Below are 22,653 nucleotides of genomic sequence, written 5' to 3' on the forward strand. Positions count from 1 at the left end.
ATCAGTACAACCCACCGCAGCAAACCGGAGGATGCAAACATAGGAGGGAATGAAGGGGCAGCAAACCTCGGCACAACCTGTGGAAACCCGGCTCCGGTTCCTCAGGAGGCGGCACGGGGAGGCCACTGAGGTGCGGACATACGCCTGCCTGGGCGCTGGGAGCGCGGTACGAGGCCCCTCACCCTGTCCCCAAGTCCCTGTGGGGCGAGAGGGACCCGCACCCCACATCGCGGCCTGAGTCACCCCCCTCAGGCACCGGTAACCGCCTCCGCCATCTTGGCGCGGCGCCCCCGCGGCGGGCGGGACGCCAGGCCCCGCACGGCCCACAGGCCTTGCCTCCCTCATTCCGCTAGCCAATGAGCCGCAAGTACGGGAGGGGAAATTCTCAGTGCAGCCAATGAGTATCAAGCGTGGCTATCACGGGCAACCAATAAACAGCCGGCTTAGGGATTTCGGCTCTGCCCATCAACCGTCGGCCGTGAGCGGGCCAATGAGAGCTTGCGGGCAGGTGGGGACTGACCAATGAGCGTTGGCAGGTGAGATTTGAAAGTGAGGCGCGGCGGGCAGCGCTGAGGGGGTCGGGGAGGCTGGTACAGGTATGGCGGGGCTGGCGGCGCTCGGGGCTTGTTGGCGGCTGGCGGGAGCGGGAACGGGCCCCGCAACGGGCCCTGGGGCAGGGATCTTGTCATGGGGGCCTGGCCGCGGTGCCTCCTCTCGGAGCCGGCCTGGAAACACGGCGGTGAAGGGGCTGAGGGGCCGGAGCTGTGGCGGCCCCGCAGAGCAGGGGGCCGGGAGGGAGGTGTCCCGCTTGTCGTCACCCCCGGGGCCTCGTCTCGAAACCCTTGAGTCTGGACCTTATTCAGTCCCTAAACTCGCCGCGTTCCTGCTTTAAAAATAGCGGTGTTTGCAGTTCCTGCTCTGCTTTGTCGCTATTCAGGCTGAAAATGCAAAATGTGCACCTCAATATTTTTCATGTCTGTATTATTCCTTTGGTTCTTGTGGCATTGCTGTTCAAAAGTGGTTATTTTCCCTCATTTTTAAAAAATTTAAAAACCACTACTATAATTTTTCAACTTTAATTTTAGTAGTATATACTCCCCAGTCCCACGCCTTATATTTAAGCCCTTTGTCACTTTCCTGCTACTAGATTTTACTTGAATTCATATCAACTTAAATTCCAGTTGATCTTCTAGACTCCTGTTTGGGCAAGGTACTACTCAGGAACCATAACCTGGAAAGAAAAGGAGACAGGTATTTTTGTCCTAAAGAGATGCTTAGGACATTGAGCATGCCATACATTTTTTTAACGAGCTCAAAGAGATAATGAGTATTCAATTGTATTGCTTTTGCAGGCCCAGGATGTGAGTTGATAACACTTTTGTGGGAAGTTCTCTCTGTGTCTCTGCTTATATTATATTTGCCTTATTCAAGTTTCAGATGAATTCTGCTGCAGGGTTACTTATTGCAAGGTAGATCACTTGCTATTGAGGCTTATTTGTGGGAAAAGGCCTTAAATAGACTTATACTACAATAGCTAGGATAATATTGTTCAAGGTAGAACGTAGAACATAAAAATTCTTCAAATGTGTTAAGTATTTATCAATGTTTAAGGCAAATGCAGCTTAAAAATCATGTTGAAGGAGTCCCAGACACAGGGAATTTGTCCTGCAAGAGGAAGAGTGTAGAGACTTGATGCCAGCTGCTGCTTTTAGAAATTATTTTCATCCACTGAGCTTGAAATGCCTGCTAGGTAGGTTGTAGGGATATATTACCATTAAATGTATTCTTCATGGTTTTCTGCGGGAATTCCTAACAAGACCAGTCCAAAGATGATTATTGGAGATGCTTATGAACTAAGCTTCCTTAATCACTGACATATCGAGCAAGGCAGGTATGACCTATGAACAACAGGGTTAGTCTGATCATTTGCAATCATCCTTAATTAACTGGCATCCTTAATCAGTTTCTGAAAGTTAGAATGTAAGATGCAGGATGAAATGTAAGATATTCACAAATCAGGTGGCATTGACTTGCACCAGCTCTTCCAGGATTATGTGGAATAAATACAGTCTGATTTGAGTGCTTTAAGATGAGTTTAGTTTTTTATTCCCATTTGCTTCTCTATGTTTCCATGGACCATTTTGCTCTCCTGCAGCAGTGGTGGTATCTGAATAGGCTTTGTCGGTGTTCCTTCTTAGAATAGCTCAAATTCTCTCATTGCTCACTTCATTTATAAGTATATACACTTAAGAGCACGTTGTTATTTATTCCTTTATTCTTTCTGTTTATTTTGTATTCTTTATTTTTCCTTCTGACATTTGGGTTTTTCAGTTAGGCTGCTGGTGTTGGTTTTGGTTTGAGATACTGATGGCAAATGGAGGAGGGGGGATCGACTTTACGAAATCCTGTACCCTCACAGTCAAGGCTGATCTTTTCAGTCTGGTTCACTGATGGTTCATTTAGCTTGATCAAAGCTGCCGTCTTGAAAGTAAGAATTCCAGTAAATGACCAGTTTACTGGTCAATGAGTTATTGTTGCCTGTTTAGTTTGGCTCTATCACTCTCCTTATTGTAAAGCTGTTTTCTATAAGTGATAGAAAAGGAGATTTCTAGAAGACCATGGTTTAGGTGGCAGTCAGAGTAAGACCAATCGCAAGAACTGGTCTTGACCTCCTTTCAGGAAGAAAGAATTAAAACCCTGCACAAGACAGGCTTTGGTGGGGTGCAGGGGATGCAGCTTTTGACATCCCTGTTAGCACAGCGTGTACAGACCAACTGACGTTTGCATCGAGTCTTCTTCAGGTTAAAAAATCAGGGAGAAATCCTGCTCGAAATAAACGCTATTGTACTGCGGTTGCATCCTGGAAACTCGGCTGGGAAATGGTGCCGAGCCCTCCGATGCAGGACAAAAATGCCTCGCCATCAGATAGGGTATAATCTAAACGCTCGGTGGCAACGTTGCTTCCAAGTATTGTCCTACAACCTTGTCATTTACTTGCTTGTCTCCTTAACATGAAAACCATCTGTGCTGAAAACAGAAGCAACAGGACAATCCCTGGCAGCAGCACAGCGTCCCCTGCTAATTCTGTGTAAGGCTTTTTGACCACTTAGCAAACAAACTATCCCCTTGACTGTGTAAAATAAAGAAGAATAATGAAGAGTCATTACTGAAATTGTCATTTGTATTTTCTCTGGTACACATAGAAACAAAGAACCTAGGAATTTGTTCATGATGTGCATAAATGAAAAGGAAAAAAAAAAGACAGGTTTTGCCTTAATCGCTGTGATTTTTGTCTAGGATAATCAAGATGGCTGCAGCCTCCCAGTTTGCCAGTCGATACAAGAAGGATTTGAGTACAGAAACCCTCAGAGCAAAAGTTGCACGCAGGAAATCGATGCTTCAAAAGGAGAACAGACACAAGTTGTTTGAAAAGGGCAGACAGTTTGGATTGGCAGATGTCAATGTTCAGCTCCCAAATGAGAGGGGAAATTCTCAACCAAACAAGACAAGTGAAAAGTGCTCTCAAGAGAACAGCAGTGTAAAACAGAGTAAGAAAAGACTTGTTCTAAAGCTTTTTTTTATTATTAAAGATGTTTTCTAAGTAGATTTAATAATATTATCACGGGAACCTAATGTGGTCAATGTTTTAATTTCAAAAAAAAATTTAAGATTTAAAAATCAATGACTACAGTTCTTCTAACTGTTAAAAAAATCAAGAAAATAAAGCCTTAATACAACTTTATCTTCCTCTTTGCTTCAGTGGTATGAATAAAGCTTTGCTCTGATTTCTGTGCAGCAGCTAAAGGAAGAATGCAATTCGTTATTAATATTTAATGGGAAGTCTCTTAATTTGGTTGTTCAAGAAACGAAAACCCTAATATAAAATCTCATCTAACTTATAACTGGTGTCAGTCATGTGCTTAAAGTATCCTTAGAAATAGGTAATTGTATATAATAATTTGGTATATATAATTATAAATGGGTAAATGCATAGTCTAATTTTATTTTTAAAATTGCTAGTTTTCGATTACTTACCTTTCCTCTCAGCAAACAGGGCCTGCAAATACTGAATTCTACCTCCCTGGCTCTCCTGGATGCTTATGGTCTAAGGCAGGGCTTTCAAACTCATTTTCACCGAGGGTCACATCAGCCTCATGGTTGCCTTCAAAGGGCCGAATGTAACTTTAGGACTGGATAAATGTAGGAGTAGTTACATTTATACAGACCCAAAATTGCATTCAACCCTTTGAAGGCAACTGTAAGGCTGGTGTGGGCCCCAGTGAAAATGGGTTTGACACCCCTGGTCCGAGGAATTCAGTTAATCTTTACAAATATTAACAGATTTCCTTAGAACTATTTCAGTATTTTGATAGAAGAAAGTTATTGGAGGAAGGAGTGCAATCCCTATGTAATCATGACAAATATGAAATTTAAGAAATGTATATATATCTTGTGATTATCTTCAATACATTTTAAGTAGATATTCATTTTTAAGATAGGCATGTAATTCAAGTTTGACATAATCTTAAGGTTTCGTTCTTTCATATAACCTCTGCCTCATCTATTCTCAGCTCGAGGCAGACTTGGGTATCTAAAGCTGGCCTAAACTTCAGCTTTCAATGACATTACAAATGTTTAAATAAAGAAACCAACACAAATAAACTAAATCAGTAATTAAAGTGTTAACATTAATGCTAATAACCTTGCAGGATCAGCATTTATGCTATGAAATGGATATGAATTCACAGTATCCCTCAGGTGCAGATTTGGGGAGATGTATTTGCAAGCTGAAATTTACAAGTAAATGCTCTTTTAGTGAGGATGGTTAAAGCAATTAAGAGAATGTAAGCTTTTAGCAAGCTTATGTATTTGCATTGCAAGACTTTAATTGAAACTTGCCGGCACAGACTGCAGACTTCTGCTCTTTGATTTAGTGCGTTCCTCTTCATTTTGGAAAAGTTTTTTGAAATTTTCTGACTTTCCTCATTGTTGGCTGAAAAATCTTTTCAAGATTTTTATAACATGTCTATATTTTATCTTTGCTTCAGAACAACCTACAGATGCAGCCACCAAGAGGATTACTGACCGGAGGGAAATGCTCCAGCGCTATAAAGAAGAAAAGGAACTTCGAAAACTGATAGAGCAAAGAGAGAAAGCAAAAAAGGGTGTGTTTAAAGTTGGGTTATATAGACCAACTGCACCTGGATTTCTTTCACATGTAACTGCAGATCCTGTGACAGTGAAGCCAAGAGAGAAGGTAATAATAATAATATATACTTAATTTAGATATTTAATATTACTATTTTAATTATACTCTATTAAATTATACTACATCACTATATTAGATGTACATTATAGGAAAATTTCTATTTGTATAAAACTTATGCATATGTTATGCAAAATAGCCAGATTATTTTGTAAATACTTGATACATATATTTTTTTTTAATAATAAGGAACAATCAGGGACTAATTTGGCTTTTTTTTAAAAAAACAGGAAGTAGTACAAGAGTTTTGGGGTGGGTTTTTTTTGTATTTATGATGGTTCTCAGTTTAAAAACTGGAATGGTTCACTCACAAATGAAACAGCCAAGTTATTTGAGAACTGGTAACATGTTCACTCTTGCTTCCTTGGGGTTGTTTTCAGGCAGCTCCTGCTTCCTCTGGGAGGATTACTCGATCAAAGGCCAAGAACCAAGAAGAAAAAACTGTGATACCAACTGCATCTAAGCACTCTATGGTTTGTTGTTGTAGGGTGTTTGGGGTTTTTTTTGCAAGTTTGGGGGGGGCAGGGTTTAATAAACTTAAGCAAATAAATTTAGATGAAAGAATCTCTTAATTGCTGCAAGTCTTTCATGATGCAGATTATAAAAAGTCAGTTCATTTTTCTCCTAGATCACATGTGATCATCAGGAAGTTGTAGGCAACCCAGCAAATTGACAGCATCCTTAAAAACTTGCTACAGTAGGAAAAAAATTTGTTTTTAAAGTTGAACTTAATAATATTCTTGCATAGTAAATTGAATGCCACCCTGTTTATCTACCTTTTGAAGTTGAGGGATTGAGTCAGCCTGACTGTGACGTTAGTTTGACTTCTTGGAGTCTGTACAGTGACAGATCTGGTGCACATAACTGTGGAGATACTATTTATTTTGCTAATTCTGCATCTTAATTTCATAAAGTTTCAATGGCATTTATGTTTTAAAAAACTGTAAAATGTTTCACCTCACATTAATGTGTGCAAGTGCACCATTGCTGAATTTAGTATTTTCAATGTGTCGGACATTGAGCTGTTTTATTTTCTTGGGGAATTTTAGCAACAAGAGTGAGGTGTGTGTTTTTTTTTTTTAAATTTGCATCTTTACTACAGTACTCAGTACTCTAAATGGGTAAAACTATTAGCTAAAAGTCAAAATTGGTATGTAGCATTTGTACGAATTTCTATCTAATTTTTCCTTAAAGCCATATAAATGGAGATGTAATTTGTTGAGATGCAATTACTGTAGGTATCACCCATGATTAATCCTTACTGCTCAGAACAGCTTTCAAAGTCAAAACCACTTCAATGTTGGCATATTTTTACTGTGGGTCTTGGCAGTCCCTTCTGCTTTTACTTGTATAAAAAATTAGGGGGGTTTGAGGAATTTCACCAGCAGGAATCTGTGGAAGACACTATAATTTGGATCTATCAATCTTGCCTTACAAAACTTCAATGTATTTGAAGGGTTTCCAGTTATAACTTTACAAAGGGATGACTGAGTTAATATTTTTTTTTTTTTGCTGAAAACTGTTTTTTAAAGCACCTAATATGTACTAAGATGTAGTAGTAATTGACATCTAGTTTCCTAGTAAACTGAAACTTTCTTAAATATTTTTCTTCATTCTTTTTCTGGCAAATTCCTAGTTTCGAATAGTGCACGTCAATGCATGCCTAAAATGAGCTATTTTAGTTATTCTTAATTTCTCTTTACTTTTTAAAGACTTTTGTGCCAAATTACTTGACCATTTGTTTTACTGAACTTAAGATAAGTGAAAGAAATCAAGCTACTTCACCTCTGACAAAACCCAATTTTTCTCTTGTAGGTCTGTGCCAACAGGGATGGTGTGCGCCCTACACAAGCAGGACGTAAACAGATGAATACAGACAAAGTGGCGGAAAAAGAGAAAGGTATGGAATGATCCCTACATCTCAATCTGAAAGGGCATGACTGTTTTATTTTTCTGACTCAATAGTTGAGGAGGGAGGACAAGGAACATCTTTGGGAGAGATCTCTAGTATGTTTTTGGGTGTAGGAAACAAGCAGATTTTATGACAACCGTTTCTACCACAACGAGGGGAGTAGTTGGAAGAATATCAAGCATGTGGCTGTAGGTATTGCGTCTTGTCACTTCTATAGGCTGGGTAAATGGAATGCAAGATATTTAATGCCCTCCTGGCTGCTGATTATTCCCCCTAGGAGAGGGAAAAGAAAAAGGTCAGTAGGCAGAATTGCATGACTGCTGCTTCAGCATTCGGAGCTGCACAGAGCTTCCCGTTCATCTCAAAGAATATCAAGTGTAGTAGCTGCTGCTATTACAGAAGAGCAAGTGACTTCACCTGGAAAGATGAAGAATAGCTGATATAAGGAAAATATGAATTTTCCTTGGTATTGTGGGTAACCTGGAAAAGAGCTGATTGAATCAACTCTAAATATTTTCAGTGAAGTCTTTCTGTCCATCAGCAGATATGCTGCTGTCTGTGGTCGCCAAACAAAACTGCTTGTGTAACTTAACACTGAAGAAGGTTTGGAAAAGGAAAACCTTCTGGCAAAGCACATTCACATAGATATATAATATTGGAGATAGGACCCTGATCTTCCGATGCACACCAATGCAACTGAGTAAGTGTCTGGTAGTCTTCTTTTAATGACAAGCACAATCCTGTGTTTTCATATTTTACAATAGTCCCTTCTGTATCTCCGGTTATTGGGTTTTCTGTGTGACAATTACACACGTTTCTGGAGAAAACAAAACAAACCAACTCATGCCACCTTTGTTTAAGGGAGTAGAATACCTCTGATTAGAAATTCTTCCTGGTAGCACAGTGATGCACATGCCTTAAGTAGATAAGGCTAAGTCATGTGGAATACTGATGCTAATGCAAGATACTCAGTAATTCAGAGTGAAATGACTCTCACATCGCTAACTTAATTAAATCAGCAAGCAGCAGACCTTTATTTAAATAAATTTGTCATGCTTTCAATGGATACTGAAAAGATCCGCTGTCAGTGCTTGATATCACAATTAAAACTTTTTTTTTAATTGTCATTGATAATGCATTTTGCTGAATGTATTTAAACACTGGTATAAAAATGTGAGGGAAGTGAATGTTTGGATAAATCAAATGTTATTTATCTCATCTTTTTTTTTCCCAACATGTCAAGCCGCAATTCTGTGGAAGCTAGAATGACATTAAAACCACAAATGGCGTTAACAGTAACTAAGTGGTGATACTAGATTTCAGGCAGATATAGAAAGGGAGGGTATGAAATAAAGAGCTCCTATTAAATTTCTCTGTGCAGGAGAATGTTGCCATTTTTTTGAAGGAAATGAAAAACGGTACTAAAATACAGAGATGAAAATTAAGATGGATAATACAGTGCAAAGACTTGAGTCAGATTAATCTTAATTTTAGGAATACTTTGTTAGATTACATTAAATTCAGATCTTGGAATGCTTTCATAGAATGACCAGGGCATCTAGCACACTGGTACCCTGATGTTATTAGGACCTGGACTGTACAACAAAACCTTCTTCAGTCAAGATCCTGCAGAGTGTCGCCTTGATGCCGAGGCCGAGCTGTGCTGTCCGTGTTTAGCACTGCTTGCCCTGAACTTACGAAAAACCCCTGTTGATTCTGGCAAACTAATGCAACTAATAATTCCTAGTGCGCTTTTTCGATTTCTACAAAATGTTAACCCTCAACTACATTACTTAAATGCAGCTTCTTATTAATTGCCATTCCTCACAGTGTTACAGCCTGCCATCCAGCCAACCTCCAACGTCCGGATCACCAGAGCAGCCGCCTCTGCAGCTAGGCAGATGATGAAAACAGCTGCTACTGCTGGTAAGCCCTGCTTGTGGAGCTCAGGCCTGATACCTAAGTATTTGGAATAGTGTGCTGTAAAGATACCTTCTACTACTGGATAAGCGAGCACTGGAAACAGCATATGTACGTTTATATGCTGCTGTTAGACTCATTGTCAAATTATATACTAAGACAGCTCTGTCTTTAGGATCTTGCTCATATCTCAGGCACTCTGTTGTGCTGTGGAGATAAAGTATCAGCTTTTCCTGAGCTATCTTTGCACGCTACATTGTGCTGTGTAGCTACTCCTTTGAGTAGATGGACTGTATGTGAGTCATGCCAAATTGTCACGTGAGAAAAGGACTAAATACTCTATCACTTAGACTCTTATCCGGAACTCTATTGCAATATTGAAATCAGGGTGTTGAAACCAACGCTGGACAGTTTCCCTTAAAAATCCATCAGTGTGGAGCATCAATACCCATATGGTAATTATAAACTGAAAGCACAGATCCAGAATTGGTAGAGATTTGCCAGTTTGGTGTTTCACTGTTCAAGAACACATGATTATTAAGTCCCTGATCAGGAACAGAAAACTCGGGAAGAGATAAGAGCCTACAATTTTCAGGTCAGGAATTTCCCTTTGTTCATGTTTGTCTGTTTACTAGACTAGGGGAGCTTAATGGTTACTGAAGGGAAAATTTTTAGTGCTTATTCTCAGGAAATTCTCCAGAATGTTTTGCAGCATCCTTTGTAATATATATGGTAGAAGTTAACTCCTAGACTGAAAGCTCAGCTTTGATAGTATCAGGTTCAATTCACCAACAGAAACCCTATGCTATATGGAAATTAAAAATCTGAACTCAAATTGACTTGACAGTAGCTCTTCAGACTTTAAGGAAATAAGATGACTTTTATTTTTAGTATATGACAATGTCTAAAGACTAATGACTTAGTGAATTTGTTTTGCCTTGTTGGTGATACATCTCTTACTAGGCTGTTAAATCCTAGGCCAGGTTTTCTTTTGAATAGACTTTTGCAATTAGGTGTCTGCCCTCTTGCCACCTCCCACTCAAGAAACAAAACAGTCTCTCCTTGTCTCTAACCACCAGACTTTTATGGTAATCTTTTGGTGAAAGACTGTCTTAATTAGATGCCTTTATGACCTTTGGGAGTTTCTTTCCTTCTAGGTAACCAGTCACAGAGAAAGATGGCAAATGGGGGAAAGCAGAAGAAAGCAGTCAAACCTGATGTCACGGAGGTAGGTCATTTAATATTTGAAATGGCAAAGCAGTAAAACTGATTGAAGAGCCAATAACAGTGTAACAGTAGCTCAAATATACTTGTGTTCAAGTATGGAAGTAATAAATTCACTAATAAGCTAGATTTTTGGGAAGAAGCTCTAAGCATTCATATTGCCATATTTTTAAAATTAAGATCAAATGTAGTTTGCTTATATGAATGACTTTGTTACTAATCAAGATCTGGATAATGATTTAAATTAGACAAGAAGTTCTTATGTAACATTTTATATCTGATGTTTAGTTTTTTGAAAAAAGGGACTGCTTTGCTAGTTGTATCTAGCATTTGTGAACTTTGTGCAGTTCATTCCTTTTTGAAACACGATCTGAATGCATCATTTTCCTGCTAAGGTAATGATATGAGACTCTAGAAGCTAAGAAATAAATGCATTTTTAGTTTTTGAACAAGTAAAGCTGGAAATGTTATTCTCTGCCAAGTAGACACATCATCATTAAAGGCAGTCGTTGTGGTTCTCAGTGCCACTGCTATAAGGAAACTTTTCTCCCTCTACAGAGAGACAACAGCATGTGAGCTTATCATAGCCTTCTAACTCAGGTTCCTAAACAATTTGCCTATGAGTTCATGTGCTGACAGTCCTGTGCGAAAACCATCGATGATATTTTTTTTTTTCTTTTCGTTGCACCACACCATTCCCTCTCACCTCGCATCTCCCTCACATCTCCCAAGCCTGCTCCTGTTTCCATAACCACAGTTGTGCTCTAGTGCTGTCCTGAAACGGGTGCGATCACACACAAACGCCCGCAGATGTAAGCGGCTCTTACGTCTTCACTCAAATAAGTTCCAGGAACCGCTTTCTGCTGCCCCTGGGTAAACTCTTGCTGTAACCTCAGTCATCATGTTACAAGAAGTCAGCCTTGAATTCAACTTTTAACACATATTCCAAGCAGGGGTATCTAAAGTACAATGAAACTTGAAGATGCATATTTTCTGGAAAAACATCGTAAGCTCTTTGGGCTGGTTTGTGCTAACAATATCTCAGTATAGGTATCCCAAAGTAGTACAGAATGTGTATCTAGTCACTCATCTCATAGGAATGTGGACTCAACATGTTGAGTAACTTTTTCTTGCCTTTGAACAACGTTCTGTGATCCTAACTGCTTTTGTATTCTCCTTGTCTTGGGCTGCATTCCTCAGCTATCAGGTTATTTTAGCTTGTTCTTCGGTCTTTGGATTAAAGTATGTGTATAAACTCTGATTATTCAATAGGCCTACATGGATTTGGAGCCAGGAACTCTGCTCTCGAGGATCTTATCACCTTAAAGCATTTTTTTCTAGCAGTGGGAGCAAGCATTTGCTAATTTTAATTACTCTTTTGGTAGGTGAGGTGTTCCTCAAATTTAGCCCCTTCAGTGGATTGTTGCATTCCTTGTAGTGAAGTGCTACCCATGTTGCTAGAATGATTTGCAGGTGTCAAAACCAGTTGGGCTTACTGGTAAACCATGACTTCTGTACACTTATGCAAAATTAACAAAGTGACTTACCAGAAAACTGTTCATTCCCTGCTGACTTTTAGACAGTGATGTTATAATTTAGCCCATGTCTACAGTAAACACTTGGTTGATTTGATAATGTAGCGTTTGGTTTCTTTATTTGTGCTGTTGTAGGTAGTTCCTTCTAAAGGTGAAGTGAATAAAAATACTCAACTGGATCCAGCGATGAAAGGTTCTGCAGCTGACTCTAAACATTCAGCATCAGTAGAACTTCAACAGGAGCAAACCTCAGTGGAAAACAACAATTCTGCTCCAGGGAGACCCAGAACACGCTCCTTTGCCCCTCAAAACTTTGTGTTTCAACCGTTAAGTGGATTAGCGACTTACAAAGTTACGCCCATGACTCCTTCTAGAGCAAATGCATTTTTGACACCTAATGCCTTTTGGGATTTTTCAAAATCTCCAATGTAAGATTCTTTCTTCTTATGGCCTAAAATGCAAGTGAAACTGTTGTATTGTTGAAACACCTGATCATCATGGTTGTTATTGTTGCTTAATCAAATCTGGACTAAATAAAACAGCAAAGAATTATATATAATCTATAATCCTGTCTATGCTTTAAAGTAAAGCAGTTCCAGATATCAGAGACTTTGTGCCATATATATACACAAATTTATTAATTTTAATAGGAATTGCATTCTCTAGTGTTGAATGTAAGACAGCCTACCAAATGGGGCAGTTTTGTGTGTCTGACCATATTTGATGTCAGTTTCTCAGTGTGTCTTCATGTTGAATGTATTTGTTTGTTTCCAGTAATATAACTGAAAAATCCATGGCACAAGAGCCTAATCTAAAAAGTCAAGTTTCACCTGCTGGTAAAGGCATTCAAGAAGAGCAAAACACTACAAGTTTGAAAGGAGACACAGGTAGGAATTTCACATTTGGTTTATTGTTCCAACATTTTTCGTTTTCACCAGATTCTGAAGAAATGCCTTTTGTATTTTTCAGCAAGTGAATCAGATGAGAAAACTTACAATGAGAGAACGAATGAAACAAGCCCTGTCTGTACAGATATAACAACGCCGGAAACAAAGTCGGATGATATAAGAAAGCAAGAGCACGACGTGCCGTATTTCAGGTTTGTGTTCATTTGTTTCGCTTCCTTGCTGTCGATTCAGAGCCTCTTAATATGAGTCACGAGACATCTTGTAAAGATTAACTTATGGTGGCGGGTGGCTGTCAGCAGTGACCTGAGTAGGCACACAGTCCTGTTTTCCCTTTTGTATTGTTAGTGCAAGTAAAGAGTCCAAAATTCTACAGACTTAGCACTTTGTCCTAAGGAACATGAGCTTGAAAGCAGTAGAAAAGTAATTGCACCTCAGTCAGTCAGCAAACTAAAGAGTCTAATGGCTTCTGCTCAAAGACAGTGTAGGAGAGTAATCATTAACAGCCACAAGTAGTGACAGCAGTTAGAAAATTCTCCAGAGACTTATTTTTTTTTGCTTTCCCTTTATTTTTAGAAACATTCTTCAGTCTGAGACAGAGAGGCTGATGTCTCAGTGCCTCCAGTGGGATGAAAAACTTGAGCTGGACGTTCCAGAGGATGGTAAGACTGAACTGTGATAGGCACTAAAAGGAGCGTTATGGTAACTGAAGGGGACAGAGGGAAGTACGTGTAGCTGAATATATTTGCAAAACAGCACTTAGTAGGAGTTGTATTAGATAAAGTTTGGAGCTGTGTCTGCTTTGAAACAAAAAGGCGTGCTTTATCTCCTAATACTAAAACATATGGGTAGTACTTGACGTGATCGTGCTCGGCACTAAAGTGAACAAAGCGCATATTGAAATAGTTCTTCTGTTGTCAGTTTTAAGTGTATTTAAATGTATGAACTTTGACCAAGCTGATTTTTTTTTTTTAAATTTGGTTTTAAAGTAGAATAAGTGTCCTTATCTGGGAAAACGCAGATGACTCATCAATGCTTATCTTAAAGACTTAGAGACTTAAACAATCTTTTTTTTGAAAGCAGCAAGTTTAGAGCAGTTTGATGGATAGGCACGCTCCATCTGAATTGTATTGCAGGTCTGCAAATAGATTCATATAGTTTAGTCAATAAACTAATTCCAGAGTCTTCAAATACTTATCTAAATCAATTGTCAAATGATGGATTATTCTAAGATGTACTTTGTTTTCTTGTTCCTATCAGCTAAAGATCTTATTCGCACCACAATTGGTCAGACGAGACTGCTCATAGCAGAAAGGTTTAAACAGTTTGAAGGACTGGTAGATAACTGTGAATTTAAACGAGGTGAAAAAGAAACGACGTGTACAGACTTAGATGGATTTTGGGACATGGTTAGCTTTCAGGTATGTACCTGCATGCTACCTACTAGAACAAAGTTGATCGGGTTATTTACTAACAGTGGATTGAAACTGGTTTTTTGGTTGTCCGAATATGCAAATTCTGATTTTTTTTGTGTGTTTAAAAAATGCAAGTTGTTGTTTAACACTCTCTGGTGAATAGTTGGTATACTACAATTTGTAACTTGTGGACCAGTTCATCTGTTGTGCCTTCTTGTGGCCTGTTTATGTCGTTTTTCTCTGGAATGGAGGCATATAGCCAAGTCTTATTCTGGTTTGGAGTGAGGATAAAGTCACAGTGTCTACCTGAACCAAAAGCTGGGAGCTTCTGGAAAATTCCTGGAGCTCATCTGAAAAGCAGGGGTTCCATGCTTCAGTAGGAAAATAATGAAGAAATTACAATAACCTTATATAGGGATGAGCTCAGGTGGTAGAAAACCTTCATCTCTCTTTATTTGTTGGTGCTTCAATTGTTTTCAGCATGAAAGATAATATTCTAAAAGCTCAAAATAGCCCTCGACAGTATTTGTAAATCAGCATTTAACAAAGGAACTTGTAACCAGTTAAATAAAATGCAAAAGTGGGTTTATTTTTAAGGTCCTAGTCATAGGTCTTGAATTCCTTCCAGAAAGTCCAAGAGTTTGATCAGCTTGTTCAGAGATACTTGAGGGGAACCTTAATAGAACCAGGAACTTGAAAAACAGCATTTACCTATAATAACAATGTATGTGGGAGCAGCTCAGGTTTCTCACAGAGTCAGAGAACAGTTTGGGTTGAAGGGCCCTTCCCAGCTCCCCCAGTGCCCCCCCTGCCATGAGCAGGGACATCTGCACCAGCTCAGGTTGCTCAGAGCCCCGTCCAGCCTGGCCTGGGATGTCTCCAGGGATGGTTCATCCACCACCTCTCTGGCCAACCTGGGCCAGGCTCTCACCACCCTCAGGGGCAACAATTTCTTCTTTGTGTCCAGCCTGAGCATTCCCACCTTTTCCCTTAGACAGACTTGGAGTAACAGAATTACAAACTCTGCCCTTTTTTGCATTTGTTTTTTCTTTGTGTCCTCTGAGTTTCAGGGAGGATGTAAAGGACTTGTGACCATACATAAATAAGCCTTGTATGGCCTTAGTAGCAAGTGTCTCCCTTACAAAGCCTGAGAACCAGGCTGTTGCCCTGAGTATCAGTCGGGGAGGAGGTAACGCTGCAGAGCTGGTTTATCACAAACAAGCACAACCTGCATCAGGAAGCTGTTCAGGCCAGCAGTTTAACAGAGCAAACAACTTCGCATGACGTGTTTCCTACATAATGGAAGAGTCGTGCTTGTTTGGCATCAAGGCTGTTATGCAATGGGTTCTTTTGCATTCCTGAAATGTGGCCATTGTCAAAGCGCTTAAGTTCAGCACAAGAACGGGTCGTAAAACAGCTCCCTTATTTTAGATGTTGGGTCTTACTGAATGATTCCATATTTCCTCTACTAACCTTTAAACTATGGGAATGAGACTGATCTTGTCATGTAATCTGGAGCTTGTATATGTTTAGTGTAACCTTCATGAGTCAACTGTATGAGAATGTTTAATACTTAATATTGAAATACCTAAATGCATAACTGCTTAAATTTGTTACCTGATTTTATGAAACGCTGTTCTGTTGCAAATCTGATAATTTTAGAAAATTAAACCTGGACTTTTGGGGGATTTCTAATAGGTAGAAGATGTAAATAAAAAGTTTGATAATCTGAAGAAGCTTCAAGACAATGAGTGGCAACCACTTGATGTCCCAAGCAAAGCAATTGTCAAGGTATGAATACCCCCTAAAGTGTCTCCTAAGGCATCAAGATGCAACAGTCATGGACATCTAAAATAATTAGTAAGCTGTTATTGCAGTAATGAATATTCTTCTTAAATGGATGTTCCTTCTAAAGCCCTACTCATCTGGCATCTTTAAATGTTAATGTTTAGAAATTCAGTGAAATTCCTCTCAAGGTGCACCCTTCTCCCTTGCATCTCCCGAAAGTGCACTTGTATTTGTTCTTGTTTGTAAAAACGTTAGTTGTCTGTTTTGGCTATAGGTAGATTAGAACTCAGAATTAACAATGCATCTTTTGGAGTTGTTAGACTCTCTGCTAGTAAGACAAGTCTGTTAAATTTAAAATAGAAATTTACCCTTCAGATGTAGGGCGCTTTATCTGGGCCACTGGTGTTGGCACTGAAGGAACGGAAAAGGAAACTACGCAGGAATTTGGCAGTGACTCTCGGTTTTGAGCCTTGAGTGCTAAATTATAACAGTGTCCCATGAATACAGTACCGTAGGTAGAATTATACTGTTAATTCTGTAAGCACAAATGGCCCTGACAGTAGCCAAAATAAGTTATTGCTTATTGCAAAATGAGTTTGAATGCAGGCTATTTTATCCTCTCTTTGGTTTGGCATATGTCATTGCTTCTAACACCTCAATGTCAAGTCCTATTCACATTGCCTAAACTCCATCCAGTTCCTTGAGACTGCTCAACTAATTGTAAAAATGAAAGGAAGGCTGGCAAGAAATTCCAGGCACAAGAAAGTGGAGAGAATGTGTTCTGTGTGAGCTGACCATGAATGTCAGAACCCTGCAGATGGTACAAGATATAAATCTCTCTTTGAAAAATCGAATGGCAGGAGAGGTTTCTTTGTCTGCCTGGTGTCTGTCCTGCTGTTATCACACTTTATCTCCCTGCCCCTAGGAGTCCCTGTTTTCAAAAATGTTAACTGGAGTCGTTGGAAGAAAGTCGTACTGAGTATTTCTGAACTGCAGACTCAATACGAAAAATCCTTAGTATTGTCATCACAAACTAACCTCAGTAGCTGAATTGTGGTCTGGGACATTCTGGAGATGAAGAGACCTTTTCTCCAGCGTGTTTTTTGCCTGTTGCTGTCTGCAGCAGCTCTGTAGATGTTCATGTGCAATTGCTTCTGTCCGAAGCTTCCAGATGTGACCCAGACTTCCTTACAATTTCAGAAAAAGACAATTCCAAATGGAGCGGCCAAACCAAAGCTGGGAGCGGCTGGAAGAACTGCTGCCCGAAACAGGCTTGCTGCTATAAAAGCAGCAATGAGGGATAAAATGAAGCATGATGGAGCTGCTGAATGTACACGTCAGGAGAAGCTGCCAGACGTAGAAAAAGTGGTTTTTGAAGGGGGATTTTTCAGAATTGAAAGCCCCATGAAAACGTTTGCAGGTGGGTGAAGCTTCATCATGATTTCCGTGACCTGAAAGTGCTGAAAAGAGTTTAACTGATCTCAATGGGGAGAGAAATGGTGCCGTTTAGACTGGATCCGACTCCAGTACTGCACACAATATTTCAACTAGTGGTTAATTACATCAGGGATCCAAAGCAAACTGTTCCGCATGAATGTGCCGATTTGAGTGATTATGGCAACGTGAAATCTCTGCTTAGACAGAGGTAAAAGTGGCTGGTTCATGCTTTTTCAGTGTGTGTTTAATGATGTTTTAATCTCAGGGTTCCAACATTTGGCTGACAAACCTGTTCATCAGAGTCAATGCAGGCTGATCTCCCCTATTTGCAAGATGGGAATTGGGACTTTTTTAACTAAATCCCTTGCAGTGCTGTCTTCAAAGCTGCAAATAAAGTATACCTGTACTGTATTCATGTTCAACAAGATTGTAACATAATTCCAGTCTGCTACAGAAACCGTTTAATAAGAATTTTTTTGAGCAGATGCTTGAAATATAACTTTATTTTCAGTATCTTTCCTATTGCAATCTGCATAAAGCCTGTGTTTTCAGTAATTCTTGGATCTTTAGGAGCCATTCTGTTTCTCTCCCATTTCTAGTTTATAAGTTGTCTTTGAATTTCCCAGTTTATTTTTTTGTGTAGATCTCTTTCTTCATGACAAGACTAGTACTTTGTTTTGTACACCTCTTGTTAGCAGAGGAGACCTGAAAAGCTTCAAGCAACGCTGGATTTAAGCAAGCTGTAGCAGACAATCTGTTATAAAAATCAATTCTGAATCTGTCTTTTTAAGTCTGTTAAAATTCTTTAATGTGAAAGATGAAAATTAATGACAGCTTTCACCAGATGGACTTTTTAATAAGAACAGCAAGTCTCATTATTTCAGGTTCTTTGTGAGGGGATAGTCATTACTAAATTGCTTACCTGGAGTTAAGGTAGTTTCGTAAATTATTGACCTACTATTCTCACCTTTTTTCAATATCTTCTTGCAGTATACGTAAGATTTCAATATAATATTTATAGAAAACAATTCAGCAAGCTGAAAACAATAGTGTTCTGAGCTAGAATCCAAACAAACAGTTAATTTCATCTTGTGGAAACTGCTGTAGTAATGAACCATTAAATACTTGTTTTTTCAGGCTTGCTTTCAAAGACACCTCGCAGATCTTCCCAGCAGACTTTGGAAAAGCTGGCAACTCCAAGATCATCCAGCAGAGCTTTGCTTTGTAATGTTCCTTCTGCTCCTCGTGACCCTGAGGGCACAGCTGCAAACCAGACAACACCAGTGCTCCAAGGCTTCCATCCAGCACAACATTTGCAAATGCACCGATTTCCTACCGGAAAAACTCCCCCACTGGAAAAACTCTCCGGTGGTTTTCATGAACAAAGGTAGACATGTTAAGGAAGCTTTTCATTAACTTTATACAAATAATTTTATGTTTATGACTCAAAGAATTAATATTAATACCTGTTAAATGTTACCTTCCAATTTGGCAGTGGTAAAGGTTGCATCCTTGTGTTTTTTCCTTCCCTCAAGCAACTATTAAGAGCTTTGCCCAAATGTAGTTTTTCTGCTGGGGTAGAAGTTTTTCTTTTTGCTTAGAAAATTTGGTATAGCTGCCCAGTGCCAAATAAGCAAGCTTAGCTGCAGAACAAATTGTAAAATCAGTTGGGCAAGTCAAAAGATAACTGAAGATGATTAAAGATGATTGAGAAGAATGAAAACATCTTGGTTTCTCTTTCAGCATTTCCGCAGTTGCAGAAGAACGCTGTCCTGTTGCTGGCACAGTGGAGGGAACTAAGGCAAGTCATGCATAGTTCATATATGTGCTTTAAATATTTTTATTAGTAGTAGTAAATTTTTTTTTTTTTTTATTAGCCCCAGACACTTGGATTTCTGATCCAATCCTTGTCAAGGTATCTTGTGTAATTCTCAGGCTGGTGCTTTTTCCTTCCCAGCATGGGCACAAACAGGGGCTGCGGTGGTTTGGGGACCTTGTCTCCAGCTCTTTGTGAGCTGCCTTTTGTTGGCTGCTGTGTGATGACACTTGTCGCTTGGGCAAACGATGTTCCTTGATGTCCGCTACCTGTTTTCTGGTGTGGATTTTTTTAAATGCTTTTGCATTTGGGAATCAGGACTAAAGGCAACAGGAGTGTTTATGTTTCTGGGGCCCTTATGCTGCTGTAGCAGAGCAATGGGCTGTTTTATTGTTTAAAGGTGTGGCAAGTGCAGTGTTACAAGTACCAGAGTTGAGAAGTCCATGTCCTGAAATGTCTGAGGACTTGGTGACGTGCCCATGTTTTAAAAAGACAGGAATGTTGCTTCCATAGTTCAGATGATACTGTGCTACTCAGCAAAGGCCAGTGCTTTGCAGTTAATCATCCTTTAGTACCTTTAATTGGAGTATCTTCATTTCATTTGTTGCTGCTTGGATCTGTGCATGACTACAGCAGTTGTTCCCTCCCCAACCTATATATAGAGAGATTTTTTTTAAAAAGTGTATCTTGGTTACTAGTTCTTAGGCCTTTTTGCTTCATCCTTTCCCTGTCAAATGAGAAATTGCTTGTTGATGGTGTCGCTCTCTGGGGAAAACTCTGGTAATCTTTAACTTTTGGTATTGCTGATTGGTTTTTCTTGAGGTAAAGTCTCATTAGAAAATATTCTCAGGATGTTTTTGGCACTCAAATCTTCTTTCACGTGGAAGAACTTCCTTTTTACTCTTTAAGAGCTTACCCGGCTTACAAGGCTGTCTGGGAAATAGTTTGTATGAAATGGATCACAGTGTTACGCTGCGCGCCGTGTCCTGCCTGGCCTTTGTGCAGGGTCTGGAGTTAAACCCCTGTTTCCCCTGAATTGTCCATAAAAACTGCAGATTAGATGCGTGGACTTGGTTTGCCACACCAGGGACATGGTTCTGTAAACACCCATCCCTGGCTACCTTTTCACCTTTGTGCTTTCTGCATCAAAAGCTCACAAACTTCCTTTTGTTGCAGACAAAACAGAAAATAAGAAAGCTTCTCAGTGTCTTAGGTGCTGCCTCACGTCTGTCTGATTCCACTGATGCTTTCCTCTTCGCCACTGCAGACACCGGAGCCTCTCAGAGGGCAAGGAACACTTAAAATTCCTCTTTTTCAGGTGCTGGAAAATTCTAGCAGTGAATTAAAAGTAACAGATGGCATGGAGGAGATGGAACTAGCTGCTGCAGAAGAACAGGGACAAGATACCGTCATGTGCAGCCCAGAGAAGGAGACCTGCACAGGGAAAAACTTTGCTCTGTCTGGAGAACCAAAAATACATCCACCAGGTGCAGATCTTAAAGCTGCTTATGTAGTTTTTGTGGTATTGCTGGGGCCTTAGGTTTTTTCAAAAGCTTGGTAGTCTGAATTTACTCTTTGAAATGACTCTCATTGCGGCTGGGTTACAATCTCTGTTGGCGAAACCTTCAGCTGGTGTGACTGACACACAGGTTGCACATGAGCTAACGGTGCCCCTCAGGTTTTTCTATATAGTTCTATGTGATAATGTGAAGGAGAAAGCTAATAATAAAAGGCTTGAAGTAAATGGAAATGCAGACAGTTTGGGTTTTTTTCAGTAAATGCAGAAAACTACTGGGGTTTTTTTTCGGCTTTGGCAGTGTGGGACTAACCTTTTTTTTATTAAAAAAACCCCGAAATATTCTTATTTTTCAGCTGTTTCATGTGGTGATTTGACACCCGTTGACAGAAATCCTTTTGATATGGTAAGTTGACCTTCAGGTTTATTTGGCAATCTGCATGTTACAGCACTGTTAACCTTTCCTACAGAATCAGTTACTGCACAAAATAAATTAAACTCTGGAAGATGTTATCAAGCCAATTCGTGTAACTTCCTCTAAATACAAACCACGATTCCTGTCGCCCTGCTCAGGCTCACACTGTTATTCCTTATTGCACATGATGAATGTAGCTTGAATCGAGACATTTTTAACAGAAGAATGTCTGATTCTTTACAGATCGATCCGTTAAATTATATTTCTCATGGCTTTCCTTGTAAATATTTACTAACATAATGAACTACCTGGTCTTTTCCTTCCACTTTCTTCTTGGAATTTTCCAGATCTGTCCCATCCTTTTTTTTTTATAGCTTTAACTTCTAGAGCTGCAAGTTACATTCAACAGGGAAAGCAGGTGGGCGAAAACTTTCAAACTGGGTGTCAAATTTCTTAGGCTGCATGAAAAATCCTCTTTAAAATATGCATTATTGATGTAAGTAATGAGTGCCCTAAAAATGGACCATGTATTTTGAACGGTGGTTGTTGCTTTGAAACGGTCTCATATCTAAGCAAGCACATTTTTGTATATTTACATGTACTGACTCGCTGCAGGTTTCAGATCTGTGCTTTGCTTATTCTAAAGCTGTGATGTGTCCCCAGCACTGAGTGAGAGAACCTCCTGCTTCTCCCTTTTCCTTTTCAAAAGTATTTTCTGCCCGTTTTTGTCCCACGATGCTTAAGTGGCCTCTCAAGTGTGCAGGAACCCAACACACCTGAGCTGCTGCCTCTGAAATTATGGCTGGTCTGGTGTTGATCCAGAAAGGGGAATTTGTTCTTATTTCATGTGTTGATGCAGCGGTGTTTTGCAGAGCAAATAACTATTCTTCAAACGTTTCTCATTTCTCCCACAGCCCATGCTGGATGCTGAGCTTCCCTTCACCCCAGTCAGGAGCAAAGCCCAGAAGTTTCCAGCAGCTGAAACATTCACTGACCTTATTGTATTTTCTCCCCTTCCTTCCTCTGGGGGAAAATGAAGAGCGATTTGGATTTCAAAACTGGTAAATTACATTAACAAACCCACAGAAGATACCTGGAACATAGTCTGTTACCTTCGAACTGTGTTCCGAGTGACTGAATACCTGTAGTATTTTGGTAGTGGAATTTATTAAAATATTTTGTGACGTTTTATTGTGCCGTCATTACGCACTGGAAGTACCGCTGTATATTAGTAACGAGGTGTTTGCTGGTTGTACCTCCTGTATCCGATGACTGTGTATTCTGATTACAACCCGCAATATTTTTAATTTTTGTATAATTTCATGTATTTCCTGTCTACTCCAAGTTGCAAAACTCGTTATCTTTAAGCTTTTCTCTGTCCTGACCTTACTGACCTCATGAATTATGATTATTACAAGATACCTGCCAGACCAGCTGTGCCTGATTTCCGATGCGCGGGCACCTTCTGGGGGTGAGTCTCAGCCTGTTACCTCCCCCATTCCAC

General features: G+C 39.7%; 1 protein-coding gene across 1 annotated transcript; it reads left to right on the forward strand.

Moving 5' to 3' along the window:
* The first annotated feature begins 522 nt into the window (after positions 1 to 522).
* On the forward strand, positions 523 to 22,186 carry DLGAP5 (DLG associated protein 5). Its single transcript, XM_065636523.1, has 19 exons — positions 523 to 536; positions 3,298 to 3,548; positions 5,061 to 5,257; positions 5,647 to 5,739; positions 7,082 to 7,166; positions 9,009 to 9,104; positions 10,256 to 10,326; positions 11,993 to 12,285; positions 12,632 to 12,744; positions 12,827 to 12,956; positions 13,339 to 13,424; positions 14,023 to 14,183; positions 15,876 to 15,968; positions 17,166 to 17,385; positions 18,540 to 18,789; positions 19,146 to 19,203; positions 20,537 to 20,705; positions 21,091 to 21,140; positions 22,064 to 22,186. The coding sequence occupies exons 1-19, from the start codon at positions 523 to 525 to the stop codon at positions 22,184 to 22,186; spliced, it is 2,553 nt and encodes an 850-aa protein (XP_065492595.1).
* Positions 22,187 to 22,653: the final 467 nt, after the last annotated feature.

The sequence above is a fragment of the Caloenas nicobarica genome, chromosome 5, assembly GCF_036013445.1.
Source record: "Caloenas nicobarica isolate bCalNic1 chromosome 5, bCalNic1.hap1, whole genome shotgun sequence".
Lineage (NCBI taxonomy): Eukaryota > Metazoa > Chordata > Aves > Columbiformes > Columbidae > Caloenas > Caloenas nicobarica.